The sequence below is a fragment of the Ranitomeya imitator genome, chromosome 2, assembly GCF_032444005.1.
Source record: "Ranitomeya imitator isolate aRanImi1 chromosome 2, aRanImi1.pri, whole genome shotgun sequence".
Classification (NCBI taxonomy): Eukaryota; Metazoa; Chordata; class Amphibia; order Anura; family Dendrobatidae; genus Ranitomeya; species Ranitomeya imitator.
The window spans coordinates 60,161,806-60,174,464 of NC_091283.1; the positions used below are offsets into that span (position 1 = coordinate 60,161,806).

The 12,659-nt window shown below is 44.6% G+C and overlaps 1 protein-coding gene across 1 annotated transcript in view; it reads left to right on the plus strand.

Annotated features, from left to right (window-relative positions):
• CLPTM1 (CLPTM1 regulator of GABA type A receptor forward trafficking) overlaps positions 1-9,448 on the plus strand; it is a 33,071-nt gene extending 23,623 nt beyond the window's left edge. Inside the window, exons 13-14 of the mRNA XM_069746819.1 lie at positions 146-313; positions 6,464-9,448. Coding sequence (XP_069602920.1) covers positions 146-313; positions 6,464-6,651 — 356 coding nt within the window. The 3' untranslated portion in view covers positions 6,652-9,448. The remainder of the gene's footprint in view (positions 1-145; positions 314-6,463) is intronic.
• Positions 9,449-12,659: the final 3,211 nt, after the last annotated feature.

Here is a 12,659-nt window from a genome sequence, read left to right on the forward strand (position 1 = left end):
GATGGATTTTTTTTGTATGTCTTGGAAGAAAGCTGTTCCATCTAAGATACGCCTGACGTAGACAGCACCATAAATATAATACATTTTAATTGTACTTCATTTCTTTTAAGGCATAAATATCCATGAACTCTGTGTGATTTTGCAGGTTTTATCACAATGACTCCACAGCTTTTCATCAACTATAAATTGAAGTCCGTTGCCCACCTCCCATGGAGGATGCTGACCTATAAAGCCCTGAACACCTTCATCGATGACCTGTTCGCTTTTGTCATCAAGATGCCCATGATGTACAGGATCGGGTGTCTGCGAGATGGTAAGACCTCCGTTATCTTATTGTGAGGGGTTGTCTCTCTTAACGCGTCCATCAACATTAGACTAACGTCTGCTGAACCCACCGAATTCGGCAGGATCGGCCAACAGTCTAATGTGTATGGGGGCCTCCCGTCTCTTCCCTGACAGATGTGTAGCAGGATAGGGGGCTGTTCATGGAAGCCTTTAGTATTCCTCTTTCCTTGTGTCCTGTTGAACAGCTACGAGACATGCAGCCACGGCGACTCGACCATAGAGTATCTTAGGAATATTATTAGCACAAGAGCATGCTTACATAACAGCTTATCCGAGCACACTCACACATCACTAGAAAATAACTATTTCATAATAATAAACTACTAGTTTTTTTTATATATGTGCTGACCTGTAGAATCGTGTTGTCAGGTCATTTTTACGGCACACTGACGAAAAAAATATTACAGAATTGCATTTTTTCCTATCGCCACGACCGCACCCCTACGAGAGAGGGGATTCGCCCACCTTCCAGACAGGAACCTACAGGATTTAAAGGGGCGGTCCCCCTCATCACTCCAGTTTGGGTTCCTGTCCGGACGGCGGGAGCCTGCAGCAGCAGTCTTACCCGGGCCTCCATGCCTCTGCGCGGTATCTTTAAGGAACGGCGGAATCGGGGGCTCGGAAGCAGCGTCGGGGGTGTCCTGCGTGCAGACCCCCCCTCGTCTGGCCATGTGGAGCGCGTCCCAGGAGTCGGGCAGTGCCGTCCTGGTCCGCAGTTGAGCGCGGTGTACAGCGTCCACACCGGCGCTGGTGAACCCGGAAGTAGTTAGTACACTTCCGGGGTAAGCCGGGGGAGGAGCGCTGCAGCGCTGTAAAAGAGCGGCGCCTATGCAAGGAGGTGTGCAGCCATGTCCTCAGTAGGGGACGCCGAGCACCCTCATGGAGAGGGAACGGAGCAGCGCAGTAAGAGCGGTAGCGGCCGCTCAAGGAGAAGCAGCAGCAGCGTGCTAGCGCCCCAGCGTCACATTTGGATCCCACTCCTCCAGAACCGGTATTCAGAGTCAGCCTTAATGGTGAGTGTTAACTAAACACCTGGTGCTGATATGGTCTGTTATTTGTGCTTTGTTTTAGGGGAAAAAAACAGCTAAATGGGCAGCACGGTGGCTCAGTGGATAGCACTGCAGCCTTGCAGCGCTGGGGTCCTGGGTTCGAATCCCACCCAGGACAACATCTGCAAAGAGTTTGTATGTTCTCTCCGTGTTTGCGTGGGTTTCCTCCGGGTACTCCGGTTTCCTCCCACATTCCAAAGACATACTGATAGGGAATCTAGATTGTGAGCCCCATTGGGGACAGTAATGATAATGTGTGCAAAACTGTAAAGCGCTGCGGAATATGTTAGCGCTATATAAAAATAAAGATTATTAAGATTATTATTATTAAGCACAAGCAATGTGCTCTATGCATGACTCCAATGCCTGACAGTTATACCAAGAGGCTGTGTCAGGCTTGCATCTGTCAGACCTTAGAAGAGGAAGCTCCCCTTCTGTCATCAGACCTTAGAGCGGTCATCAGGGAGGAAATAAGTTATTCCCTTAGAGGCAGCCGCCAGGAAAGGTCGGGCAGGGACTTATCTCCAGGATCTAGTCTGTCCCTGCAAGAAGGGGAATGTTCCCGCTCCTCATCTCCATCCTCCTCAGATGAAGAGGGAAGGCCTTGTTTCTCGGTGGAGAACATGGACATGTTAGTTAAAGGAGTCCGAGCTACCATGGGTGTTGCAGAGAGCAAGGAACCAAGGTCCGCACAGGACATAATGTTTGCGGGCTTGTGCCAGAGTAGTCATTAGGCATTCCCGGTCGTGGATACAGTGAAGTCCCTTATAAAGCGGGAATGGGATAAGCAGGATAAAGGTTTCCTGCCGTCATCAGCCAAGAGAAGATATCCCTTTGACGACAATGATCTGGCAGAATGGATGAAAGTCCCAAAAGTGGATGCAGCGGTGGCTTCTACGTCTAAAGCCGGTGCTTTGCCGCTGGAGGACGTGGGCCTTCTGAAAGATCCGTCAGATAGGAAGGCGGATATGTATTTGAAAAAAGTATGGGAGTCATCTGCAGGGGCGTTCAAACCTGCCATCTCTAGCACGTGTACGGCTAGATCCGTCATGGTGTGGATATCTCAGCTGGAGGAACAGCTAAAATCCAAGGTGCCCAGAGACAAGATGCTGAACTCCCTTTCGCAAATACGGGAAGGGGTGGCGTATTTAGCGGATGCATCGGTGGATTCTTTAAAATTAGCGGCAAGATCAGCAGGCCTGTCAAACGCTGCTCGCCGCGCCTTATGGCTTAAGACCTGGAAAGGAGATGCCCAGGCGAGAGCTAAACTGTGTACAATACCGTGTAGGGGTGAGTACCTGTTTGGCCCGGTATTGTACGACATCCTAGCTAAGGCTGAGGATAGGAAGAAAGGTTTTCCTAAAGCTTTTAATCCTACCTTTAGGAATACCTTCAGGAGACGCTTCCAATACCGAAGACCTTACCACAACCGAGACTGGGAACCATCAGACCCAAAAAAGAAAGGTTCAGACTTTAATGCTTCATCATCTTCCTCAAGAAGAAGAAGAAATTATCGCTAGTAAAGATCTTCCAGTAGGGGGCAGGTTAAAATATTTCTATGCGCAGTGGGCTAAAATAACTGCGAGTAATTGGGTTTTAGGTATAATTGGTTCAGGATTAAAATTAGAGTTTCGGGAAAAACCTTCTGATTTTTATATCTTGACTGCCCCTGATTCCTTAGACCAACAAAAGGCCCTTGAAAAAGAGGTCCAAATGTTAAGACGGAAGGAAGTTATAGTGGAGGTTCCAAAACATCAGCAGGGGAAAGGGTTCTATTCCCCTTTATTTTTAATCTCCAAGCCAGATGGATCCTTTCGAACCATCATAAATTTTTTACGGAGATTGAACAAACATCTAAAATACCATGCCTTTAAGATGGAATCTATTAAAACGGCGACTAAACTTCTTTTTCCCAGATGTTATATGACAGTCCTGGATTTAAAAGATGCGTATTACCATCTGCCCATTCACCAGGATCATCAACAATTCCTCAGAATGGCGGTGCGCTTAAACGACCAGGTCAGACACTTTCAGTTTACTGCAATGCCATTTGGTCTATCTATGGCACCGAGGGTGTTTACTAAAGTCATGGCGGAAGTAATGGCCCATGTCAGAGAGCAGGATACATTAATTGTACCCTACTTGGATGACTTCCTGGTAGTGGGAAATTCGTTTTTTCAGTGTAGTACTCGCCTAAATCATGTAATATCTTCCTTACAGGACTTGGGGTGGATAGTCAATATGGAAAAATCAAAATTGGAACCATTAACAACTCAGACCTTCCTGGGTATTCTGCTAGATTCGGAAGAGCAACAATGTTTCCTTCCGGAAGAAAAAAAGCAGAGGATTGTGCACAAAGTCAGTACGGTAACAAGGAGGCCAGATCTGACTTTGAGAGACGCTATGTCCCTTCTGGGATCCCTAACGTCCTGCATACCAGCCGTCCAGTGGGCTCAATTCCACACTCGGGTGTTGCAGGCCCAAGTGTTGGATGCAGAGAGGAGTCTTCAAGGGCAATTAGGCGGAAGACTCAGGCTATCCACCGCCACTCTACACAGTCTGAGATGGTGGTTAAACAGAAGACATTTAGAAAAAGGAGTACGCTGGAGTATAGTACCAGACAACACGGTCATAACCGATGCCAGTCCAATAGGTTGGGGAGCTCATATAGGAGATGTCTGGACTCAAGGGCAATGGTCTCTCTTAGAGGCTCAAGAGTCCTCGAATTGGAAAGAGCTCACGACAGTAAAGAAGGCCTTACTCAGGCTGCTTCCATCTCTGCAGGATTCACATGTAAGAGTCCAGACAGACAACACAACAGTAGTGGCGTATCTCAACCATCAAGGGGGTACAAGGTCAAGATCCCTAATGAACACCGCCACAGACATACTCAAAGTAGCAGAAGCCCACTTTCGCTCTCTATCAGCCGTTCACATTCGGGGAGAGCTCAACACAGAGGCAGATTACCTCAGCCGTCATTCTCTACGTCAGGGAGAATGGGTTCTGAATCGTCGGGTGTTCAAACAGATAGTAGACCTATGGGGGCTGCCCGTTATCGATCTAATTGCAACGAGAGAGAACAGACAGACCAGGAAGTTCGCTTCTCTTCAGGTGGCGGACAAGCCCTGTATAATAGACTCCCTTCAAATACACTGGGATTTCCCTCTGGCTTATGCGTTCCCCCCAATGTGTCTGATCCCTATAGTACTCAGGAAGATCAGGGAGGAGAGGGCGAGAGTGATCCTGATTGCCCCCTTTTGGCCCAGGAGGGCATGGTTCTCGTTACTCAGGGCAATGTCTGTGTCCGACCCCTGGGTACTGCCGTCCAGCCCGGAGCTTCTTTCTCAGGGTCCGTTCAGTCACCCCAATGTGGAATCCCTGCATCTGACGGCGTGGAATTTGAGAGGGAGTTGTTGAGGAGGAGAGGGTTTTCAGAGGCTCTCATATCTACCCTTTTAAATAGCCGGAAAGCAGTTACCACTAAAATCTATGCTAAAACTTGGAAAAAGTTCCTTGCCTTCTACCAAAATCCCTTTTCAGGCAAGGTTCCAATTCCGGCTATTCTGGAGTTTTTACAGAAAGGCCGAGAATTGGGCTTGGCGGTAAATACCCTTAGAGTCCAAGTATCAGCTTTGGGAGCGTTATATAACAGTGATGTGGCGGGAAATAGATGGGTTTCCCGATTTATTAGGGCCACTGAACGTAGTAACCCAGTGTTTATCCCTAGATTACCACCATGGGATTTAAATTTGGTTTTAGACGCCTTAACAGAACCCCCCTTTGAGCCATTAGATTCTGTCTCCATAAAAAATGTAACTTTAAAAACAGCCTTCCTAGTAGCCCTGACCTCTGCTAGGAGAGTGAGTGATTTACAAGCGTTATCGATAGATCCTCCTTATTTAATGGTCTTTCAAGATAGGGTAGTATTAAAACCAGACCCAGCATACCTACCAAAAGTGGCTTCCAAATTTCATAGGAGTCAAGAAATAATTTTACCATCTTTCTGTGACAATCCGAATTCAGCTGACGAGCAGAAATATCACGTTAGATGTCAGAAGAACTCTATTAGAATATCTACACAGGACAGAACAATGGAGGCAGAGTAGGGCTCTGTTTGTTTCCTTTCAGAATCCAAGGAAAGGGGCGAGTGTAACTAAAGCGTCTATCGCCAGATGGATAAGAGATGCCATATATCTTGCTTATACTGCTAAAGGCCAGACACCACCAGATGGCATCAGGGCCCACTCCACTCGAGCCATGGCCTCATCCTGGGCGGAAAGAGCGGACGTCTCCATAGACGTAATATGTAAGGCGGCAACTTGGTCATCTCCTTCCACCTTTTATAGACATTATCGTCTTGATTTATCTTCAGAGGCCAATTTAGTTTTTGGCCGTACAGTACTTAGTGCTGTAGTCCCTCCCAGGTGATTGATCTTTGAAAATCTCTCGTAGGGGTGCTGTCGTGGCGATAGGAAAACCGGTTTTTACGTGTCGGTAATAGGATTTTACGGAGCCACGACAGCACCCGCACATTCCCCCCCGTAGTTATTCACTGGTTTCTGCACCCTTTGGGGAAAGTGTGCTTTTAAAAAATCACTCTTTAGAAGGTGATGGTATTTAGTAATGTTTAAGTATATATGTTTATATACTAACTGTAACTCTGAAACACAAACTGGAGTGATGAGGGGGACCGCCCCTTTAAATCCTGTAGGTTCCTGTCCGGAAGGTGGGCGGATCCCCTCTCTCGTAGGGGTGCTGTCGTGGCTCCGTAAAATCCTATTACCGGTACGTAAAAACCGGTATTTCACCCTACTTGAATTTTTTTTCCTTATTTTTCAAATACATTGTATGGTACATAAACGGTGTCATTAAAAATTACAGCTTGTCCCTCAAAAAAAAATAAAAAAGCCCTCATCTGGCTGTAATGAGAGTAAAGTTATGTCTCATGGCTGAAGGGGCAAGAGGAAAAAAACAAAAGTGTGAAAAAATAAAATAAATCTGTAAAATTCATGAAGGGGTTAAAGTACAGCTCCAATGTCAGTTTCTCATTTGTCCCCTTTCCTTTCCAGACGTGGTGTTCTTCATCTATCTGTATCAGCGCTGGATTTATAGAGTGGACCCCACGCGAATGAATGAGTTTGGGACCAGTGGCGAGACCCCCGCTCCTCTTCCGAGCCAGGATCAGCCAGCACTCCCCTCCTCCAACCCTGAAGACACATCCCCACCAAAACCAGCAGAAGACAAAAAGAAAGACTGATTATTTTTATTTTATTTTTTTTCCTTGTTCCCATTGTACATGAACTGTTAAGCCCCCGCAGGGGGGAGATCGGCTGCTGTTTTATATATTAATCCCCTCTGTCCCTGATTCCCCCCTTTGTTGAGACGGCGTTTCCCCGTCTGTTAATTATGTATATGGGACTGGTGAAGTTGGTCTTTCTCTGCCCACCCTGTCGTTTTCGGTCATCCCGTCCGTCTTTCTGTCCGGTCTGTTCTTTCTTTCCCTCATTGTCCCTCGCCCCTCTGTCTCTCCCACTCGCCCTCTTTCTCTTTCCATTGTGCTGTGCCCTTTTCTTCTGCCTCTTCATCATGACTCCTCCGTGGGATCAACATCCTCAAATCAGGTTTAATAAATATGGCCGCTCCTTATCTTCCTGCAGTTTGGGCGGCAGAATAGTTCAAGATGTTTCAAGCTTGTTTTACACCAAATGGAGCCGTTCTAGATCGTAGATATGGAGTCGGTGGGCTTTCACACTTGGGTTTTAGCGCAGACCCTAAGGGTCATTTCTTGTAATACTTTCCTTTAGGTCAATTCAATATATGGCAATTGACATGTCTGACACTATTGGGTTATCAGCTAGATTTGCCAATTTCTAGTTCAGCTTCTTTTTGCAAGTCATTTTGGGCAATCCCTGCCTGTGTTGCAGCTGTCGAACAGCCACGGGGACTAGGACATATTATTTTAGCATGCCGAAGACACTCGGTTAGTACCAGAGCATGCTCAGATAACACCTTATCCCAGCAAATTCGCTCATCGCTAGTTGTGACCCAATCTTATACAACCAATATCTGCCCATGGAGTTACTGAAGGACAACTGTTTTCTTACTTTAGGAGAAATGCTTTTTATTCTTTGAAGTACAGCTCTGTTTGCACTGATATATAATAAGACACACAGCCGATTCGTCCCAGGCGATAAAGCGTCTTCTCCGATCCTTTTATTGTCTGTCTTACTGACTACATTTGTCATGTTAAAAAAAAAAAAAATATGGAGGAAGGTGATCTTTCTTATGTTGTACTACATACAGTTTTCCATTGTGTTATGTTTTTAATAATGTTGTATTCGGTCGACAAAACAAAAAGCAAAAACAAGTTCTGTACTGAAAATGCACTGCTGTAGAGATGTAACCTCTAGAGATGCATGACCGGTGTAATGGCTGCTAGGATGTTCAGAAATGAACTAATAGTCTAATACAATTTTTTTTTTTTTTTTTTTTTTTTTTTTTTTTAAATTGGGTTGTAACTTTTTGACCATTGCCATGTATTCACTCAATGGCAGATTATCGGAGGCTTGTTCTGCAAGTCTTGGATAATCTGCAAGAAGTAAGACGTCGGTGCAACCGGCTAAGCATCTAATGTGTATGAGGTCTTCTAACTCTTCCCTGAGAAATGATGTTAGAGAACATAAGGATTAGATGCTCATAATTGTATCTTCTGATCCTTATGTTCTCTTCCCTGGATTAGCGCTGCCATATGATTATGGCATTGGCTCTCTCATAGAGCACAGGTGAGCCTCAGCTCCCTAATGTGCATGCCTTCTATGTGTGTTATTTGGCTCCATGTAACTTCAAAATCTAATTTTCTAGAAATTTTGCTGTCTCTGTCTTGATTCCCGCAGTCTGGTTCTCTTATTCTACTTTCTGCAGTCCGGCCCCCTTCTTTACTTTCCACAGTCTGGCCCCCTTCTTCTACTTTCCGCAGTCCGGCCCTCCTCTTCTTCTTTCCGCAGTCTGGTTCTCTTCTTCTTTCCGCAGTCTGGTTCTCTTCTTCTTTCCGCGGTCTGGTCCTCTTCCTTCTTCTTTCCGCAGTCTGGTTCTCTTCTTCTTTCCGCATTCTGGTTCTCTTCTTCTTCTTTCCGCAGTCTGGTTCTCTTCTTCTTTCCGCAGTCTGGTTCTCTTCTTCTCTTCCTGCAGTCTGGTCCTATTCTTCTTTCCGCAGTCCGGCCCTCTTCTTCTTCTTTCCGCGGTCTGGTCCTCTTCTTCTACTTTCCGCAGTCTTGTTCTCTTCTTCTACTTTCCGCAGTCTTGTTCTCTTCTTCTCTTCTTGCAGTCTGGTTCTGTTGTTCTTCTTCTTCTTCTTCTTCTTCTTCTTCTTCTTCTTTCCGCAGTCTGGTCCTCTTCTTCTACTTTCCGCAGTCTGGTTCTTTTTCTTCTTTCCGCAGTCTGGTTCTCTTCTTCTACTTTCCGCAGTTTGGTCGGCCCTCTTCTTCGTCTTCTTTCCGCAGTCTGGTTCTCTTCTTCTTCTACTTTCCGCAGTCCGGCCCTCTCCTTCGTCTTCTTTCTGCAGTCACACACTGCCAGGACATTCAACCGCGTCCAGGCCCCAGAGGTCACTGTTCCTCATACCACATGTTGCGACCTTACAACACGGAGTGACCTTTCAGGCCTGGACGTGGCAGGATATGCAGCGTGCGATGGCAGAAAGAAGTGGACCTAGGCAGCGAGGTATTCATTTTTTTTTTTTTTTTTTTTTTTTAAATTCTAGTGTTAATAACTACAAGTCGGGGACTGTATGTATGCTGCTGTTCTGCCACAAAGTGCATCTGAATAATATAATTCTATTAATATGTAAATCTGCAGAGCATCTGTAGGAATGAATGGTCAAAAAAGAACAACCCCTTTAAAAAAAAAAAAAATTCTAATTAACTGGAAACGACAAACAGAAAATGTCCTTCATTGAACTGAGCGCAGGTACTATCATATCAGATGGTGGACTTTTTATTTTAACCTGGACATGTTTGATTTGTACAAAATTTGAGTAAATTTCAGATTTGATGTCACACCCGAGTCTGGAGTACGAAGGCACCGAGTGGGCTGTACAGCTGTCCTGTATGTGTGTTTCTTCACAAACCTACAGTTTAGCTTCTTTTGGAGTATGCTTGGCTCTTGCTTTTTGTATTTTATGCACTTTTTTTTTTTTTAATGTTACTCCGTTAGGTAGCTTGTAGTTCCTATTTTCTTCCAGTCTCTTATTTCTAGATACAACCCTCCTCCTTCCTCTCCCAACAAAATAATACGAATCAGCAGAAATATGCAGTACATTGTAAGATCAGAGAAAGAAGCTGCACTTTGTTTTCTCTTGTAATGTGTGTTTTGGGAAAACGGGTTTCTATTGGATCCAATTCGGCTGAAAAAAAAACCCTAGAGTGGCTTTTTTGCCTCCTTACCGCCTGCTGTGCTTTAAAGAGGTTGTCTACTACTTGGACAACCCTTCTCAATCCAGGTTTTCCCCCCACTGTAAAATAGCAACATCTATACTCTCCTCCAGTGTCGGTGCCATTCCAGCAGTGTTGGCACCGGCTCTCCCGGGGATTGCGTGACATTGTCACACGATCAGTGCTGGCTTCACCCTCGCCATGAAATGAGAGGTCGGCAGCAGATCTCACTTCCTCCAGCTGGCTTAAGGAGAGTGAAGTCATCGCTGATTGGCCCCAGGGATTGTGTGACATAATATCACGTAATCCCCGGGAATGCCAGTGCTGACGGCGCTGGAATAGCGTTGGCATGGGAGTTGAGTATAGATGTTTTTATTTTATGGGGTGTAAACTGATTGAGAACGGGTAATCCAAGAAAAGGATAACCCCTGGCTGCCATCGGGAACTACTGTACTGGTCCAGAAAACCTACATAGAAAAGAAATACCAAATATACTAATAAGTGCAGAGAATAGGATACTGAAGATAATCCAAAAACACGAAAAAAGTGTCCACAAGAAACCCAAATAACAATATAATCAATTTTATTACATAATCAAAAGAAAACATTGTACACAAAGATAATAAAAAAAAAAAGCATGCTAAAACATGATAAAACCAATGATGAGATGAGGGGGCATAGTATGTCACATAGCCAGTACAATAATACAATAGAGAAGGGTCAATAAGTTATTAAATAACCACATCCGTCAATGGCAAAGCTGTCTACAGTAACTCGTACAATTTATATCCATATGTATATATACAATGAAAAGTGCAGTGCTGAATATACAATATTACCAATCCAATAAATAAACATAGGCAGCGTTAGCCAAGAGACAACTGAAGTCAAAAAAATAATGATGACATGTAAGAATACTGACCAGATGGCACACACCGCCCCCTCACTGCACTCCAACGCGCGTTTCGCTACCGCTTCGTCTACCAGACACTACACCCCCTGATCTCACAGAACAGAAATATCAGATGAGGATGTCAATCAGATGCCCATTTGTGTTTTTTCTTTTTAGTGTGTTGGTTCCATTTTTGTCAGTTCTTACACAGTGTTCTTTTTTTCTATATATCGGCTGCTTGGTTGATACATGGATGGCATCTGAGCTCTCGTTTTTCCGCAGACCTATTCACTTGGAATGGATGAGCTTGATTTACAAAACGACCAAAAGACAATACTGGTACGTGGTCAATCTGTAAAAAAAATGTGAATACAGCACTTAAGAGAACGGACATCTAACTGAGACCGAAGTGTCCTCCCTGCATTTTTGATTTGGGCCTTTTATACACTGTGCGCAGAATTACTCGGCAAAAGTTGTATTTTAGAGGATTATTTTTTTTATTGATCAACAACTATGTTCTCAATCAACCCAAAAGACTCATAAATATCAAAGCTTAATATTTTTGGAAATTGGAGTGTTTTTTTTTTAGATTTGGCTGTCTTAGGAGGATATCTGTTTGTGCAGGTAACTATTACTGTGCAGAATTATTAGGCAACTTATAAAAACCAAATCTATTCCCATCTCACTTGTTTATTTTCACCAGGTAAACCAATATAACTGCACAAAATTTAGAAATAAACATTTCTGACATGCAAAAACAAACCCCCCCAAATTAGTGCCCAATATAGCCACCATTCTTTATGATGACACTCGGCAGCCTCCATCCATAGATTCTGTCAGTTGCTTGATCTGTTTACGATGAACATTGAGTGCAGCAGCCATCACAGCCTCCCAGACACTGTTCCGAGAGGTGGACTGTTTTCCCTCCCTGTAGATCTCACATTTTAAGAGGGATCACAGGTTCTCTATGGGGTTCAGATCAGGTGAACAAGGTGACCATGTCATTATTTTTTTCTTTGAGACCTTTACTGGCCAGCCACGCTGTGGAGTAGTTGGAGGCATGTGATGGAGCATTGTCCTGCATGAAAATCATGTTTCTCTTGAACGATACCGACTTGTCCCTTTACCACTGCTTGAAGAAGTCTTCCAGAAACTGGCAGTAGTTCTGGGAGTTGAGCTTCACTCCACCCTCAACCCGAAAAGGTCCCGCAAGTTCATCTTTGATACCAGCCCAAACCAGTACCCCACCTCCACCTTGCTGGCGTCTGAGTGGAGCTCTCTGCCCTTTACTGATCCAGCCTCTGGCCCATCAAGAGTCACTCATTTCATCAGTCCATAAAACCTTTGAAAAGTCAGTCTTAAGATATTTCTTGGCCCAGTCTTGACATTTTATGTTTCTTGTTTAAAGGTGGTCGTTTTTCAGCCTTCCTAACATTGGCCATGTCCCTGATTATCGCACACCTTGTGCTTTTTGTTACTCCAGTAACGTTGCAGCTCTGAAATATGGCAAAACTGGTGGTAAATGGCATCTTGGCAGCTTCACGCTTGATTTTCCTCAATTCATGGGCATTTTGCGCCTTTTTTGCCCAACACGTTTCTTGCGACCCTGTTGGCTATTTGCCATGAAACGCTTGATTGTTCGGTGATCACGCTTCAAAAGTTTGGCAATTTCAAGACTGCTGCACCGTCTGCAAGACATCTTACAATTTTGGACTTTTCAGAGCCCGTCAAATCTCTCTTCTGACCCATTTTGCCAAAGGAAAGGAAGTTGCCTAATAATTACGCACACCTTATATAGGGTTTTGATGATGTCAGACAACACCCCTCCTCATTACAGAGATGCACATCACCTGATTTACTTAATTGGTAGTTGGCTCTCAAGCCTGAACAGCTTGGAGTAGGGAAACGTATAAAAAAGTATCGTGATCAAAATACAACCTGCCT